The sequence below is a fragment of the Crassostrea angulata genome, chromosome 5 (assembly GCF_025612915.1).
Source record: "Crassostrea angulata isolate pt1a10 chromosome 5, ASM2561291v2, whole genome shotgun sequence".
In the NCBI taxonomy this organism is placed as follows: Eukaryota; Metazoa; Mollusca; class Bivalvia; order Ostreida; family Ostreidae; genus Magallana; species Magallana angulata.
The window spans coordinates 58,814,005-58,832,434 of record NC_069115.1 but is presented as its reverse complement, the minus strand read 5'-3'; the positions used below and the strand labels follow the sequence as shown (position 1 = coordinate 58,832,434).

General features: G+C 35.6%; 2 protein-coding genes, 1 long non-coding RNA gene and 1 other non-coding gene across 9 annotated transcripts in view; 2 read left to right on the top strand and 2 right to left on the bottom strand.

Annotated features, from left to right (window-relative positions):
- The window catches only part of LOC128183539 (protein dopey-1-like), a 39,204-nt gene extending 35,153 nt beyond the window's left edge, over positions 1-4,051 (top strand). For all 4 annotated transcript variants that reach the window (XM_052852588.1, XM_052852587.1, XM_052852590.1 and 1 more), the window contains 2 exons: positions 382-550; positions 842-4,051. In XM_052852588.1, the coding sequence (XP_052708548.1) occupies positions 382-550; positions 842-1,189 (517 nt within the window). In that variant the 3' untranslated portion in view covers positions 1,190-4,051. The remainder of the gene's footprint in view (positions 1-381; positions 551-841) is intronic.
- An 894-nt stretch (positions 4,052-4,945) lies between these two features.
- On the bottom strand, positions 4,946-5,018 carry Trnar-acg (transfer RNA arginine (anticodon ACG)). Its single transcript has one exon. It is a non-coding gene; the product is annotated as a tRNA-Arg (tRNA).
- A 201-nt stretch (positions 5,019-5,219) lies between these two features.
- Positions 5,220-11,373, top strand: LOC128185040 (uncharacterized). Its single transcript, XR_008243812.1, has 2 exons — positions 5,220-5,302; positions 11,031-11,373. It is a non-coding gene; the product is annotated as an uncharacterized LOC128185040 (long non-coding RNA).
- On the bottom strand, positions 8,250-18,351 carry LOC128185039 (arginyl-tRNA--protein transferase 1-like). Of its 3 annotated transcripts, XM_052854711.1 has the most exons (11): positions 18,195-18,351; positions 17,537-17,600; positions 17,083-17,381; positions 16,818-16,951; positions 15,345-15,419; positions 14,687-14,848; positions 14,488-14,649; positions 13,760-13,941; positions 11,383-11,482; positions 9,593-9,710; positions 8,250-9,249 (listed from the first exon to the last, which is right to left on the bottom strand). In XM_052854711.1, the coding sequence occupies exons 1-11, from the start codon at positions 18,301-18,303 to the stop codon at positions 9,065-9,067; spliced, it is 1,590 nt and encodes a 529-aa protein (XP_052710671.1). In that variant the 5' UTR covers positions 18,304-18,351; the 3' UTR covers positions 8,250-9,064. The 3 variants fall into 3 exon arrangements, with proteins under 3 accessions (XP_052710671.1, XP_052710669.1, XP_052710670.1); XM_052854709.1 differs by lacking the exon at positions 14,488-14,649; XM_052854710.1 differs by lacking the exon at positions 14,687-14,848.
- Between the last annotated feature and the right edge of the window lie 79 nt (positions 18,352-18,430).

Below are 18,430 nucleotides of genomic sequence, written 5' to 3'. Positions count from 1 at the left end.
CGAGAAGATGGGTCGGTTACATTGACTGTCGCTGCCAAAGATAGATATAATGGTCTCCCAAAGTCTGCCTCATTGCTTCTAAAATATAAAGCTCAGTAATTAGTTACTACAGCTGGGCTATACATTTCTGGTGAACACATGTTTCTGTTTGGCTATAGTGTTATGCTTACCTGTCTTATATGACTTTTTTATTTGTATACAGTATAAACATAGATTGTTTGAAGAGGTTTTATTTTTCCATATGTCAGAAATACTTAAACTCTGCATGTAAAAATATCTGCTACAGGTCTTAGGTACATGTATTTTGATGAAGCCCAAAGGATGACACAGAGAAGCAACATTTGTTTCGTTGGTTGTACATGCATTTGTTGGACTTTTCAGTTACCGCTGGGCCTTCATTGGTGGGGCGGCTGCCGGGAATGACAATGACGACAGTGAGGAGGAGGAAGAAGAGGAGGAAGAGAAGAAGGACAAGAAGAAGAAAAAGAAGAAGAAGAGACCTAAGTTTGTTCCCCACATTATTCGCCTGACTCGACTCATCAATGAACGGGTCAGTGAATCTCCTTGTTGAATGGACAGGTCAATGATGGGTCAATCCTGTGGAGTTGTAAAGCATATCTTGCAAAAAAGACATAGAGTACAATGTCCTTTTGTTAAGACTAATATGGTCATTCTTTTTAAAAAGTTGATTATTTGAGTTTTGAATGAAATAATATAGAAATGCCTGCCCTAGAAGTGAGTTCTAATTTCTAACAACTGTTTTATTATGTATTTCAACCTTTATATTTTTAATCCTTGAAAATATTGAAGTTTATTTTTCCTTTCCTTTTTCTGTTGACAGGTTGGTGGTGCCACACCCATTATGAAACAGATTCCAGGGAGGCCACTCCTGACCCAGACTCACCTTAAGTCCCTGTCGGAGTTACAGCCCTTCTTTAACACTCTGTGTCATGCTGGGCCCTCTGATGGTGACTATGTGGTCGGGAAACAAAAGCCAGGTCAGTACGGGGCTCAGAACGGCGTGGGTCAAGGTCATAGAAAGGGGATTCCCAAATCCAAGTCTTTCCCAGCAAAGATAGACAAGTGCCAGAGGACGGACAGTCAGTTAGGCGCCCAGCAGAAAACCCACAGGCAGATTATAGAGGAGCTTGTGGGCAGGGATTTCCTGGAACCCTGTCCCCTCCACTGAGGGGGACACTGAGAGCCCCAAGGTCATTGAATGGAGGGTCCCAAGGTCATTGAATGTTGTCAAATCGGCAGGTGATCTACTTCAAGGGAGACAAACCTGAAAAGGGATTCACTCGTTACAACAGGAGATGATGTGGATATAAAGACCATAACGGAAGCTTTAATTAGACATTAACTTAAAGGTGCTAAATGTATGTTTTCTCAACACAACTCGAAGCAGCCTACTGAACAAGCGTTTACCTGATATATCTCTGTGGTGAAGGACTCTGTAGTTAAGTGGGGTGTGTGAAGGACTCTGTAGTTAAGTGGGGTGTGTGAAGGACTCTGTAGTTAAGTGGGGTGTGTGAAGGACTCTGTAGTTAAGTGGGGTGTGTGAAGGACTCTATAGTTAAGTGGGGTATGTGAAGGACTCTGTAGTTAAGTGGGGTGTGTGAAGGACTCTGTAGTTAAGTGGGGTGTGTGAAGGACTCTGTAGTTAAGTGGGGTGTATGAAGGACTCTGTAATTAAGTGGGGTGTGTGAAGGACTCTGTAGTTAAGTGGGGTGTGTGAAGGACTCTGTAGTTAGGTGGGGTGTGTGAAGGACTCTGTAGTTAAGTGGGGTGTTATAGCAGTGTTTTGTAAAGACCACATGCTTAACCTATTTACAGGTCATGCAGCAGTGCCCATAAAAAAACCCCCACATATTTGACCTATTTTATTTTAATTGCATCAGTGCTATTATAATAGATCATGTGCTTTACTTTTATTCAATATAACAAGACACATTTTCTGTGATGAATTTAGTGGGTAGATGATTTTTCCTGGAACTTTTGGATCTCAAACTAGTCATATCATGTTATGTGCAATTTTTATTATATGTACATATGCTTTACTTCTCATAATTCATTTATATACCAGTGCGCTGACAAACATAATTCGATATAAAAGTGCCACACGTTAATAGATACAAACTTGAAATAGACTTACTACATGGTGAGTGCAATTAACTGCTGAAGGTCAATGTTTGTAAATTATCAATTTACGAGTTGATGAAGAGATTGCTTCAAGAATAGGTGATTTTGTCAACACTTTTTGATTACCATTTCATACCTGAAATCTTCATGGCAACATACTGGCAATTTCATGAATTTCCAAGTGTCTTACTGGTATATGTTTTTCTTAATGCATGAATTCCCAGTCTTAGGCCAGCACATGCTCTATTCCGGCGTGGAATCTTTACCAGTAATTGGACAGTAGTAAGCTATACACCTGTGTATATGTATCATAATTACAGGTACAGGATAAACACATGTATGTTACTGTGTTCTGGTTTTGAATGTCCTTCTTGTAACTTTGCTTTATTATTATTTTGTCGACAACTTTACCACAGAAGGTGTGAAGTTAAAATAAATGAAGCATAAGTTAAATTATAGAAACTTATCAATATTTGAGTCGTATACATCCATAAGATTTAGATATGAATTACAGCACTTGTATGAATCATAATTAATGGAAAGGTACATTTATATAAAAATAGCTCAAGGTTTTGAGCATCAGGTATATGAGCTTCATTGTTACTCTTTACTGGCCACGCAGTAATTGTGAGTGGCGGCCATTTACAGATGTCCTTCTTCATGTACCAGTGATATTTTCTAGTTACAGTAAAACACGGTTATAACGAACACGCTTATAATGAATTGATGCTTACAGCAAAGTGATTTTCATTCTGTGTGACTTTATTACATATTGTTAACTTGACGGATACACTGTATAACGAATTATGCTTATATTAAAGCAAAATTGCTTGTCCCTGGCACTTTGTTCTAAGCGTGTTTTAAGGGAGACAAAGAATTTGGTTCTTAAATATTATTTCATTATGTTTTTTTTTTGGGGGGGGGGGGGGGGGGAGACTAGTGTGTTGTTATCCGATAGTTGATTTCTTGCCAACAGATGGATTATCAGGTCTCTGTATAATGAGATAAATAGGAGTAATGTTCGGTTTCCTGGCAGAACTTATCAATGGTTCCTTCTATAAGAGATTGAACACACCTGTAGTGTCTTTTATTAAGCGCTTTATTTCACACAGCTTTGACTACCAGTTTGTTTTTGCTGTTTGCTTTTTAAAATGAATACTGTCTATTGTACATTACATTTTTATTTCAGCAAGTTTAGGTTAAATTAAAGCTTCTTTGTGGCAGCTTTTCTTTCTTTTGCAATTATGACTTCTTTTGTCATTTTGTATTGGGAATTTTTATGATTGACCAAAAATCAAAACAAAGATAGAGGAATAGATGACATAGTTTAGGGGTTTTTTTATTACCGAACCGTTCATTTTTAAGTCTAAAGTTATAAATTGTGATTGTTAAACTAGTGTATTAAATAAGTTTAACAAGGTTTTGATTTTTCGCTGGACTGGCAATATTATGTTATAATTGTTGACCTGTAAGCTTTGATTTGAATTGAACAATTGTGTGAACTGTACCTGTAATTCATGCAAGTAAAATGGATAGAGACGAGGCCATATCGATACTGTATATATATATATAATATATTTCTCATTAAATGACACACAAAAACTAATCCAGTGTTTGTTAGTGGGAGGTGGCATTAGACAGTGAGATAATTATTGTTCTTCTATAGGCTGTATCAGCAGTTAGTTTTTGTGAATGCATAATATGAACACTTGAGTCGTTTATCCTGCAAGTGATGTAATTAGCTGTGTGTTTGTTTATAGCATCTGCATTGTTCACAGTGTTCAGATCTTGCAGACTTTATGGTGAAAGAGGTGTTAATAATTAGATTGTATTGTTAATTATTATTTTAAATTTAAACTGTGATATCAAAATGATATGTTTCATTTGAAATAAAATTCATATAAAGCAATGACAGGTGTTTATCTTTGTCATTTCATAAATTGTATTTAATTTTTTTGTTTGGAAACAAAGAGGTTTGTAGATGAACATATAATATTTACACGTGGGCTTTATCAATTAATGATAGATTTGATCATGCATGACAGTATTTTATTACATCATAATATTCAAAGAATAAATCCTTATGATATAAATGAATGCAAATGGTAAGAATTTGAGAAAATTACTTGATGGTTATTTGGAAAAAAAATACAACGGATGTGTTCAAACTATGTTTTAATTTGACCACAGGTTCTGCTGCTCAATGGTTTTACGCAAAATTCTCCCAGTTAGAAATTATATAACAAGATAAAAGCTGCGGAAATTCTACAGAAACTATGGAACATATTTTTATTGTTACTCGAATATGTAATACTATCGGTACTTGGTTTCAGTATATTAAATGCTATTTTTGAAGATTGTCCTCTTTTAGACACAAACATGGTTGTGAATTTCCATATTTTCTATGGAAATCTATTTTACCGTACCAAACTAACAAACCACCATCTTTTAATTATCAGGTTTATTATGTTACATAAAGATGAAATATAAAATTGAAAAATGTATATTTTTTTTTATTTTATTCTAAAATAAAACTATTTAATAAAGGATGAACTTTATGGAGTAATATGTTGCAAGAAAAGATGTGTAGGTAAAATATTCTTTTCTGTAAGCTAGGTGTATCAACTTTATTTCTCAAACTATTTATAAGTATCCATTTCTGTTAAGAATGTATGATGTGTTTATATGAATGTCAATGTGAAAAATTATAAATTGCAAATTTTAAAAAAATATATCAAATGAAGAAATGAATGAATAAATAGAATAAAAGAATAAATACTGATCCCAATTGAGGAAAAAATTTCGAGCTCGCCAGGATTCGAACCTGGAATCTTCTGATCCGTAGTCAGACGCGTTATCCATTGCGCCACGAGCCCCATGATTGGTGGTGAGATAAAACAGGTTTATGAACTTTGATAGCCCCCCCCCCCCCGTCCTTAAGTGACACAGAAACGAATGTTTTAGTAGATGGTGGTTTGTAGGGGAAGGGGTGCTTATAAAAGGAACGTATAATAAAGATTATAATATATATAGTCACTTTCCGCTTGAACAATCACGGCGGCTTGGTATTGTCAGGGACGTTATACGTCCCTGGTATTGCGCGGTGTTTAAATTTTCTTTCGGACATTGAATCGTGTATATTTAAAGGGCCTACTAAGTAGTAAGTACATTTGAGTATGTTAAGGAAATGCGCCTCAGTACTAGTAACTATACCTATTTATAACCCAGGCACGTACATGTAACAGCGTTTTTGAAAATTGGGGGGGGGGGGTCAGACTCATCCAAAAAATCTTGACAGGCCAACAAATCCTAATCCGGGAAGGGCATCATCGGTAACCCACGGTTGATTACGCGTCGTTCCTCTCTACATCACCGGGTGATGTAGAGAGGAAGGACGCGGAATCAACCGTGGGTTACCGACGATGGGGAAGGGGGGCATTTTCCCAAGTCAAGGTCAAGGGTTTCAGATCCGCTCCAGTCTACGTAAATTTGAGCGGATGGAACTTCTAATTTGAAATACAGAAAACCGGGTGGGCTTTTTTTCTTTTTGTTATTCATTGATCTTATGATACGTCAAGTGTAGCTTGAATAGCTCAGAAAATGTTTTTTTAAAAACTCCAAAATCTGGGAGCTTTCGGGGGCCTCGCCCCCCCCCCCGGGCTTTGCCATGGACCCATTGGAGGCCTTAAGGTATTTCACAGACCCCCGGCCTTAAATTTCATTGAAAACCAACATTTTTCAAAGAATTGTTTACAAAGTCAACCTTCTAAAAAGATCTGTAGACAATGATAAATTCTGTATGGCTCATTATTTTTTGGCATAGTATAAAAATGTTTTTTCCAACCGTCTTCAACTTAGATTTCATGTTAACAATCCAACGTAAGAATTTTCGCCTTGCATATTGCAATAGAAAGATATTATACATTAAAGTTCTACAGAGTGTTAACCCACATATATATGCTGAATTAAATAAAGGATACGCAAAGCTTTGAATCATACACAATGTATGATGCTTGTTTCTGTTGGATATTGCGTAAAAAGCGCCTTAGAATGCACGGCCATATTGTACATTGGAGGACAAAAATATGAACATTTCTTGAATTACTGATTTGTTTCTGCTAAAAACTGAACAAAACTTTTGTCAAGGATCAAAAAGCAATAATTATGAGATTTTACGTATTGTTTTATATGCAAATTACACATACAAAAACCCCCAGGAAAATGCATTTGTAATCAATTAGAACTGCGCAGCTGTTGAGAAAAAGATTGGTCTCGAAGTGGGGTACCCTATTCTTAAAACGGGTCTCGGAAACTATCAGTTGGCAAGAAATAGGTTTGTCTGAGTCCATGGAGGTACGTTGAAGTTATATTTTCACTGAAAAATATTTGTCTATTTTTTTTTTTTATTAAATGGTACTCCACATACCTAGCTGAAGTACATGTAACATCTGCCGCCATAAATGAATTCCTTTCAAGGTTCGGATATATGATATACAGATTTTTACAGATCAGGCCAGGGAACTAACTTTACTAGTCAACTGTTTAGTAATATTTGTATAAAGCATTAGAATTCCATAATAAGACTAGGACTACTAGCTCCTTATAGACCATCAGCTAATGGTCAAGTGAAGCGTTTAACAGGACTCGCGTGGATGCTACTCATTGTTTTGTTTTAAAAAGAAAAACTTGCCTTCCTCATTTAGCGGGCGCTTCAAGATCCTGTATAAACCGCAACACTGGTTTTACATCTACATGCATGTAACATACTGATGCTGGGCAGAGAAGTTAACCGACCTGTGGGACTGATATTTCCCATCAACACCGGGGATCAATTTTACTCAGAAGATCAATACCTGGCTTGGCTTGTATTGCTCACGAAACAGCCAGGAATACCTTAAAAACTATGCTCTCAATTAAATTTCTGGAACATTTCTACAAAGTATAGGAGATGTACTTTCTAGATACAGCGAAAGTTAAATTTAAAAGCCGCAAGTTAAACAGTTAAATCCTACCTGGAAAAGTCCAGTCATGGCTACAGAAAAACTCTCCGCGTACGTTTATATAAAGTTTAACTACGAGGATTTTTTTCAGTAAATATATTTTTGACATTCGATCTGTTTTCGTTACCTACGGAAGACTTTATGATACATTTAATTTATGCATACATATGTGATCTTCACGACGAAAACTAAGAGACTGGCGAAGCATAGATTTTTCATTGCGCAAAACGAAATGAATTATATCATATTCTCGAGAGTAGATTAACCATTGTTAACGATTTGACGAAGTTTTGCTTTGAGGAGCTTGGACTGCGTCTATACTACAATATTAAGACTTCCAGCGTAAACAAATCGTTTCAGACGTTGGTTGAATGCCCGGCTTTACGTGGCATGCAAAGGGAATTGCAACATATTATCCTAAAGTACATATATTTTCAAATACAAGGGGCGCGTAAGATTATAAATTTGCAGGAATCGACACAAATCATTAAGGTGGCTCATTACACCCTGAAATAGTTTCTCAAATCAGCATAAATTTGTTTATGAACTATAGTTCGACGATTTGTTTACCATTTTAGTCTTTCATCTATTAAGGCTGTGTTCTGTTAAAACTTTTTAAAGCAACAACTAACGTGTAACAACTAAATTAGCAAAACAGCATCATGCTAGCTGTGTGTATATACAGTAAAACACGTTTAGTACGAATACGAATATAACGAAATCTCGATTATAGCGAAGTTTTTTCCAATTCCCAATAAAATTCCTAACAAATCCTTGCAAAATTTTATGGTTATAACGAATTCGATTTAACAAATTTACGGATATAGCAAACTGATTCTGAGTCCCGTCGAGGTGAATAATGATAAAATTTAACAGTTTTATAATGAAATTCTTTACAGTTTAAAAAATTTGCAGTGCCATTTAACATAAAAGTTTGAATGAATTTTTTTTTCCCACATAAATTCTTCAATTCAAACCCCGATTATTAAAGGTATCAATAGAGTGTATTTTCATTCTAAGCCTCAATAAAGAAAAATTCTAGTATGATTGTAAGAGGCCACCAAAACATGAGGTTTAAAACTTGAACAAGTAAACAAGGAAGACATGTGGTTTTGATCACTGATAATTTTTATTGCACTAAGACATAGCTGTGACAAAAAGGTAAAATTCATTGTAAAAAATCAGTGAAGAAACTGAACATACCTTTGAATTAAATAACAAAATGCTACCTACACTGTATTTCTGTATAAGTTAATACAGATAAAACATTTGCTGGCATTGCCGACAAATGAATTACCCATGTCAGTAACTGTTATATTCCTACGTACCAACGAAGTAAGCATTTTATTGTTAACATCTTTTTAAGAATTCAAATTTAAAGTGGATGAAATAAACTACTATCACTTTGTGGTAAAAAAAGATGAAAGATCATCATATATACACTGTGGACCTCTAACACATCTCCAATATAGAGTTGATTCAGAGATTTTAAGTCTTGCACAATTTTATAAAGATTTATCGAGAAAAGGGTTTACACCCTATCATGGACAACAAAGAGTTACCTTAATACAAGAGAGAGTACTTATTGGATGTAAATTTATGTATAAATCTATAAAAAATAATACTTGACATCCAAGTACATAATCATTGAAGTATATTCCCTGATCTGTAAAGAGGTCAGCAAATCCAACCCATTGTACAAATCAAGAAACATTTCTATGTCTACAAAGTCTTGTTGTACACTTCTGGAATGTTCTATATCACACAGATACATGTACAAGGTGGAAAAGTCATCTCCCGGAAGTATTTATCATCTCCAGTAGGTATTTATCATTAACAACATAAGTAATCAACGTTAAAACCTTATCTATAAAATAAATTAAGTTAAATTGGACTGTGGGTTTAGTTTCTGTACAGTAAGTTTAGTTTCTGTACAGTAACATTCGCGTAGCACAGCTTTGCCCCACAAAGCCAGCGTATTTCCTGACCACGTCGTCATGTTGGGTCTTGGTTTTGGGGTTCAGTAATTTGTACTGTTGGTAGGTCATGGCCATCCGCCTATGTAATATCATTACGCTGTCCAGGTCGACACGCCCGCCCTCATCCTCTGTAACATTCCAGTAGGTTTGGTTAGGGATAATGATGCATTAACAAGTATAATCTCTTAGTTCAATTAGCTGACACAGTAAAACACAGGTACAATTAATGAATTAAATTAGAGTCAGTTTCATTCAACATAGCCTTCAAACTTATTTTGTAAGGTAGAAACTTTATTTTTATAATGAATTACATTTGTAACAATATTTATTTTCCTTGGCATCTCCCTGACAGCATTTTTTGTCACTGTATACACAAAAGCACTTTTATTCTTATGACATTTCCTGTACATATACTGGTTGCAAATTTTAGAAGTAAATTTGTAGTGATATCCTTTTTGTGTTTTTTTTTACCTTTATCGGGATCAGCAAACCTGGAGTACCTGTTCTTGTCGAGTTTAGGTGAGCATTCCTCTATAGGGTGCCAGGAAAAGACCTCGGGGCAGAGCAGGAACGAAGGGTAGTACTGGCCCTACAGATAAACACATCAAGTTAGAAATAGAGAGGATAGTACTGGCCCTAAAGATAAACTCATCAAGTTAATAGAAATAGAGAGGATAGTACTGGCCCTAGAGATAAACTCATCAAGTTAATAGAAATAGAGAGGATAGTACTGGCCCTAAAGATAAACTCATCAAGTTAATAGAAATAGAGAGGATAGTACTGGCCCTAGAGATAAACTCATCAAGTTAGAAATAGAGAGGATAGTACTGGCCCTACAGATAAACTCATCAAGTTAGAAATAGAGAGGATAGCACTGGCCCTAAAGATAAACTCATCAAGTTAGAAATAGAGAGGATAGTACTGGCCCTACAGATAAACTCATCAAGTTAGAAATAGAGAGGATAGTACTGGCCCTACAGATAAACTCATCAAGTTAGAAATAGAGAGGATAGTACTGGTCCTACAGATAAACTCATCAAGTTAATAGAAATAGAGAGGATAGTACTGGCCCTACAGATAAACTCAACAAGTTAGAAATAGAGAGGATAGTACTGGCCCTACAGATAAACTCAACAAGTTAGAAATAGAGAGGATAGTACTGGCCCTACAGATAAACTCAACAAGTTAGAAATAGAGAGGATAGTACTGGCCCTACAGATAAACTCATCAAGTTAGAAATAGAGAGGGTAGTACTGGTCCTAAAGATAAACTCATCAAGTTAGAAATAAAGAGGATAGTATTGGCCCTACAGATAAACTCATCAAGTTAAAAATAGAAAGGATAGTATTGGCCGTAGAGATAAACTCATCAAGTTAGAAATAGAGAGGATAGTACTGGCCCTACAGATAAACTCAACAAGTTAGAAATAGAAAGGATAGTATTGGCCGTAGAGATAAACTCATCAAGTTAGAAATAGAGAGGATAGTACTGGCCCTACAGATAAACTCAACAAGTTAGAAATAGAGAGGATAGTACTGGCCCTACAGATAAACTCATCAAGTTAGAAATAGAGAGGATACTGTAAATTCCTTATATTACATGAGTAGTTAATTCCGTGATCCCGCTTGTTTGTGTCAAATTGCGAGAATATAAAATTGCGAACGCTGAACTTTTCTCCTTATTTCTTTAAGTTTTCAGAAAATAATGGCGAGATTTTAAAATCCGCGAAGGATGCTCCTCGCGATTTTACGCGGATATTAATTCCTAACCTTTAATTAGCAATTTACTGTAAAACCTTTCCAATAGATACTGTAAATTCCTTATTAAACGCTAGGAATTAATTTCTTAATTAATCAAAATCGCGATAAGCAGTCCTTGTGAATTTTAAAATCTTGCTTTTATTTTTCAGACAGTTTTGAGCTATATGATATGGACTGGACACAATTGCACAGACAGGCAGATGGACAATGTGACTCCTATATATACCCATCAAGACTTTGCTTGCGTGCGGTATATAATAAATGGAAGGAAAAGTACTTTCCCTATAAACTCATCAAATTATACATAGAAAGGATAGTGCTGGCCCTAAAGATGAACACATCAAATTATGACAATTGGAATGGACAGTATCACCTCTGAATCTGAATAGAATGGAGAGTATTGGTATTTGATTTGATAAGTAGTGTTATCACCATAAAAAGACACTGGAAAATGTAAACATAACAAACCACAATATACCAATATGTTCCCATTGTGTTTACCTTGTATCTCATCTTTGGACAGGAATGAATGTAGTAGCCCATGTAGTAATACTTCAGGTCTGGGGCCTTCTTGTTTAGTTCCCGAACAAAGGCTATCTCCCTGTAAACAAATCACATGACATAGTGTACCTATGAACATGAACTTTTAAGGGATAGCTGTAAACATGAGATGGTGTATCTATATACTTCAAAAGGCTCGCTGTAAACATGAGATGGTGTAGCAAAATACATGCACTTTTAATGGCTGGCTGTAAACTTGAGATGGTTTACCTATATACATGTTATAGAACTTTTAATGGCTGGCTGTAAACTTGAGATGGTTTACCTATATACATGATATAGAACTTTTAATGGCTGGCTGTAAACTTGAGATGGTTTACCTATATACATGATTTAGAACTTTAAAGGGATGGCTGTAAACTTGAGGTGGTGTAACTATATACATGATATAGAACTTTTAATGGCTGGCTGTAAACTTGAGATGATGTACCTATATACATGATATAAAACTTTTAATGGCTGGCTGTAAACTTGAGATGATGTACCTATATACATGATATAGAACTTTTAATGGCTGGCTGTAAACTTGAGGTGGTTTACCTATATACATGTTATAGAACTTTTAATGGCTGGCTGTAAACTTGAGATGATGTACCTATATACATGATATAGAACTTTTAAGGGCTGGCTGTAAACTTGAGATGGTGTACCTATATACATGATATAGAACTTTTAATGGCTGGCTGTAAACTTGAGATGATGTACCTATATACATGATATAGAACTTTTAATGGCTGGCTGTAAACTTGAGGTGGTTTACCTATATACATGATATAGAACTTTTGATGGCTGTAAACTTGAGGTGGTGTACCTATATACATGTTATAGAACTTTTAAGGGCTGGCTGTAAACTTGAGATGGTTCACCTATATACATGATATAGAACTTTTAAGGGCTGGCTGTAAACTTGAGATGGTGTACCTATATACATGTTATAGAACTTTTAAGGGATTATTATAATAATGGGATAGTGTACCTTTATACATGTACTTTTAAGGTCTAACTGTTAATGTGAGATTGTGTACCTATTTACATGTCCTTTAAGGGCTGGCTGTAAACATGCAAAAGTGTACCTGTATACATGAAATTTAAGGGATAACTGTAATTATGAGATGGAGTACATGTACCTATATACTTCTAAGGAATAGCTGTAAACATGAGATGGAGTACCTAATATACTTCAGAGGGATAGCTGTAAACATAAGATGGTGTACCTATACATCTAAGGGATAGCTGTAAACATAAGATGGTGTACCTATACTTCTAAAAGATAGCTGTAAACATAAGATGGTGTACCTATACTTCTAAGGGATAGCTGTAAACATGAGATGGTGTTCCGTATATATGAACTTTTATATGAATAAATATGAGATGTAGTACCTAGTATATACTTCTAAGGGATAGCTGTAAACATGAGATGGTGTACCTATTACCGGTATATACTTCAAAGAGTTGGCTGTAAACATAAGATGGTGTCCCTGTACATAAACTTTTAAGGGATAGCTATGAATAAATATGAGATGTAGTACCTAGTATATATTTCTAAGGGATAGCTGTAAACATGAGATGGTGTACCTATTATTTACTTCAAAGAGTTGGCTGTAAACATGAGATGGTGTACCTATTATATACTTCAAAGAGTTCGCTGAAAACATGAGATGGTGTACCTATTTTATATTTCAAATTGTTGGCTGTAAACATTAGATGGTCTACCTGTATACACTAGCTTTTAAGGGATAGCTATGAATAAATATGAGATGGAGTACCGATATACTTCTAAGGGATAGTTGTAAACATTAGATGGAGTACCTATATACTTCTAAGGACTGTCTATAAATATACCGGTAAACATATAATGTGAGATACTGTAAACGTACCATATTTAGCGTGTACGATATTTGGCGGAATATTCCTGAATGAACCTTTTTATCTTTTTATCCATTTTACATTTGGCAATGTACTTGATTTAGCAGCGCCGTTTTCCGCCAAAAAAGCTAAATAAAATAAACAGCTATATGAAATACGTTTACAGTAATGTATCTGAGTTTGTTTAGGACCTAACTGTAAACAAACAGAAAAGGGATGACTATAAACATTAGATAGTGTACCAGCTTAGTTAACTGTAAACATGAGAAGATTTATTTGAGAGCTGAGTGCCTGACTATAATCATGAGATGGTGTACCTGTATACATCCCAAGAATGATTTTAACATGAGATAATGAAACTGAGTATGTTCCTTAACTGACCATAAATATGCAATGATTTACCAGAGATATAAGTCATTGATATACTAACTGTAAACATGAGATGATTTACCTGAGAGCTGAGTAGGTCCCGAGACTAAGGAAGTCGTAGTCTGGGTCATAGTAAAGGTACACTGAGGACACACAGGAGGGCAGGATGTCGATGACCCCCACAGCAATGATCTGGCCGTCCAGCAGGTAGTGCTGGTGAAACGACCCATACCCCATGGGTGGTCCCCCCTCCCTATATTCCTCCTACACAAAAATAAGGCAAAGAATAAAACAGTCCTTACATAGATAACAACTTACTGTCTTTACAGTAAATAACTCTTTAATAAAAGATTGACTCAGTCCTTACACAAAGAATAAGTTACACAAATCATAAAGCAGCTTTTAACAGATAATAATATATATTCTTTTGGTTTGTTTGTGAACAATAAGTGCAAAATTGATCAAATACCATAATGATCATTTACAAGGAAGTATCACATATAAATTGCACAAAAATATACAAAGGTAATGATATATAAATATACGGAGGTAATGATATATAAATATACGGAGGTAATGATATATAAATTCATAATGCCTGGCTGAATATACTGTTGAACTGAAATAAAACTTCTTTTTTAGAATATATAACTAGATTTCTGCAAATGTCCTAAATGAATATAATTTTATTTACATTATTTATATTTAACTGAACAAGTTTCAATTGAGAGGATTAACCAACTTTTCAGATTTTTTCCCTCTCCCAAGTAAAGCTTAAGACTTGGTGCCATGTCTCAGCAGTGTTACTACCTCCAGCGGTCCCTCGCACAGAAAGTCGTCAAACTGTCCCATGGAGCAGTCACATTCATCCTCCTTGTGGATCCTCATCTGGTACTCCTTGAAGATGCCGTACGACTCACGGTGAGACTTTCGGAACTCGGAGGACGGGGGATTGACCCGCACTAACCTCACCTACAACACCAAACAACCTCAAATAAAATGTGTTTACCTCAAGCGGGGAGTCGCATAGAAACCTAGTGTACTGGGCCACACTGGGCTTGTTGGGAGGGTCCTTGTGGATTATCATTTGATAGGAGTGATACACGTTGTGGGCCGGGGTAAAGGAGCGGGTGAACTCTTCGCTGGCGGGCTCGGACCTCACCAGTCGAATCTGTAAATACAGCGCATCACCACTCTCAGATGGCATAAATTCAAAAGGGAACACTGACAACTTAACTTGCTTAGAGAGAAGGAAAGACTGGAAACCCTTATCAAAGATAAGCAAGAGGTATATTTTTAACACTTGTTGGCCCAAGATGGCCATATGAAAAGGTAACAAAATTCATGGGCATGATTAATGTGACCTTAAACGTCATGACTTAAACATTTTACAACCCTGACCTTTATGATCACAAAAGTCTGCAGCTTTGATCCTATCAGTGCTTTTATTATAAACTACTCCCTATTGGAAATAATAATTCACTGAATGTGTGATAAAAATATTTAAAGAGCATGTAATAAACCATAGATAGCCATAGATAGACCTAATGGGGAAAAATAATCATCTATCTATACATGTTTACAGAGAGAGAGAGAGAGAGAGAGAGAGAGAGAGAGAGAGAGAGAGAGAGAGATGAGACACACACAGAGGGTCCCTATACACTAACCTCTAGTTTGTGGGCACAGTTCTCAGTCTGCTCCGGTTCTCTCAGTAAATCCTCCAGTGTCTTCTCCTGAGATTTCTACAACCAGAAAATCAGAAGTTCTTTAGAAATAGCCAGGCATAGTTTTTATGTCTTAAATAGTATCTTCACAGGTGTAGCATCAACATATATTGATTTGTTATATTCAGTAGTATATTCTCACTATATAACTCTATATAGACGAATAGTCAATAATTGTAATATTAGCTCGTCCGAAAAATATTGACCGGTCAATATTTTTTTGATATTGACCGGCTAGGAATAAAATCTAGAGAACATTCCATCTATTTCAAATAATCGCCTCTGATTTGTTGATTCGTAAACGATGACGTAAATAATTCTTTGCGACTCCAAAACAAGGTGATGTCATAATAGACAGTCAATCAAGGCAAGTAAATAATGAACGCGCAATGCGACGGTTTGCTATCATAAGGGATATAAGGATTTTGAATTACTGTGAAGTAAAATCAGGTAGAATTCTTACGGTCGGAGGTATATCACCAGTGACCTTTTGATACTGAGGATATTTTGGAAATGAACTTTGCACAAAATGATTTCTTTGTTGAACTAAGAAAATTACGGCCATCTGTTTTCAATTACTTTCTTAAATTTTGGTTTGTTTCTTCATATAACAAAACAAATGTTGACTGTGTTTTCGGGCAACATTGATTATATTAGCCCCCTTGGGAGGAAAATATTGCCTCCAGCTTCGTGTCGTGCAATATTTCGTCCCTCGGGGGCTAATATAATCAATGTTGCCTTCAACCACAGTCAATATTTGTATAATATCGTAACATAGCAATGCAATGTGCATAGATTTAAAACACAGGCTCCTGACATTATACAATACTGTCAAAGTAAAAAATATATCCCCTTCCTAATTATACACAAGGTACACATTGCCACCATCTCAATTATTTCTCATAAGAAAGTCAAATCACTTGAAACTCATTGTGCTGTTTTGCAGTAGTTGACTTGGTAGTAAACTGAGTGACTGACCACAAGACAGGGAGGATAAAAATTAATTCTATTACCGAGTATCAGGCGTATTATTAGGTAGGAGGTGTATTTATAATAATGAGAATATATAATGTCAGGTGGTGTGCCTGTTATTTTAAAGTGAAAAACAATATGTATTTGACCAGAATTTCTTTATTTTAACTAAATAATCAATATAATATGGTGACCTGTGAAATAAACGTGTTGTTATCTAGGTCCAAATTGTTGGTGTCCAGGGATTTTCCCCGGAGAATGTAGAAAATACAACCCAAAAAAATATTGTAAACTTCTTGGATGTATTTGTTAAGGCTACAAATCATACTTGTATTTTTGCTGATATTACCCTAAGAGGGTCCATGAATGGAAAATAAACCCTTAGAACTAGTATGGTATTCTGATCTATTCATTCCGTTCTGTAACTGAATATTTATTGCCTACCTGTTGTTTCGACTGCTCTGTATTGTCTGCCTGTCTCTCTGTCTGTCCCTTTTCTGTCTGTTTGGCAAGTTTTTTCTCTCTCCTCAGATCTTTAGCTTTCTTACACTTAGGTTTGGTGGGGTCTGCCCCGAGCCCTTAAAGAAACAAAAATTAAAATTCATGATTTTTACAAAGTATACCATATAATCTACAAAGCTAGGCCTACTCTGTGGCAGTAAAGGGGGAGTAATTCAAATTCCATTTACAAAAGATCTATAGTCTATACCTGGTTTTGGTGTTTTCTTTATCTGCTCTGCTTCCATTGATTTGTCCTCTTTTGGTGAGTTGTGATTGACAGATGTCTCCTCCTTACTACTAGTGTCAGCTCCGCCCCCTTTTACTGACTCCTCCCCCTCCGGCTTGTCATGTTCCCCTTTCTTCTTACCGTGGATGAGAAACTTATTGAACTGTTTGATGATTTTTTTGTGGGACTTGCTCATTTTGAAATTTAGAGCGTCTTGTTTTATTGTGTAATGGGGACAACATGTGGTGTCCATTTTGGGTTTGTAGCAGTACTTTCCACTTCTACAAACAGACAACTCCAGAGATAGAACTATATTCCAGTGAAAATTAAAAAGTTAACCCCCCTTTTATTTGTTTTGTCCATGTTCTCAGTATATAATTATGATATGATATTAATAAATTGATCATTTCTCTCTCTCTTTCTCTCTCTCTCTCACCTTCTCCATCCCCTGTCTATAAGGTCTTGATAATCTTGTACTGTAAGTTTATGAGCCCACATTCCTACAGAAAAAGATAAACATTAAAAATACTACTTAAATATTAATAGAGTCATTTATAGAAAATTATGAATTCATAATAAAAGTTCATGAAAGATTTGCAATTTTGGAGTAAAAATATTATGATTGGTGCCTTAATGGAAGTCTATGAGGAATTTAATTCAATATAGTATACACTCTAAATTTAAGATATATTAAAATTATTGAGTTTATAACCAAAATTTCCACATGCAGCTATAGACACTAGAAATTTTACAAACTATTGGGTCATAAATGCATTTAAAAATTCTGCTAATAAAGAATTAAACGAGTTTAAAATACCAAATGATACAAAAAGTTAAGACAATTTAAGGAAGATAAGTTAAAGAGATGAAAGTCAAACAGATTTAGACATGTATGTGATAAGGTACATTTGTACTCCAGGGGGAATGAAAACCATGGAGAACTTGTGTTTAGAGACGCGTCTAATTTTGAGCCCGAATACAACTCTTGTCTTCTTTGTTTGGGTTGGCAACTGTCTTAGTCCGATAACAACAGCCGATTCATGCACGGAATCTGAATTATAAATCCCATTGACAATGCTCATTTTATTTGTTACCGTCAGAGACGTTCGAGTCGGTGCTTTTGCAGTATCCACATCTATGACCGGGGCGGTCTCCCCCTCCATACCACTCCACGATCCCTGGACCAACCGATTCTTCTGCCATATTGTGAAATTCCACTTTCGATATCAGAATAGATTTTCACTGCGAGCCTAAAAATGTCACTCTCTTATTCTATTCAAATTTCTTTTTACCAATTAAGATTTCACTGTCTGTACAAAAGTTCTATGCA

Excerpts from the sequence above, each read along its gene's own strand:
- LOC128185039 (XM_052854711.1), bottom strand. The coding sequence starts at position 18,303 with ATGGCAGAAGAATCGGTTGGTCCAGGGATCGTGGAGTGGTATGGAGGG. Across the intron at positions 17,601-18,194 it reads CGACTCGAACGTCTCTGACG|GAATGTGGGCTCATAAACTT; the intron begins GTAACAAATAAA and ends CTTTTTCTGTAG. Across the intron at positions 17,382-17,536 it reads ATAGACAGGGGATGGAGAAG|AAGTGGAAAGTACTGCTACA; the intron begins GTGAGAGAGAGA and ends GTCTGTTTGTAG.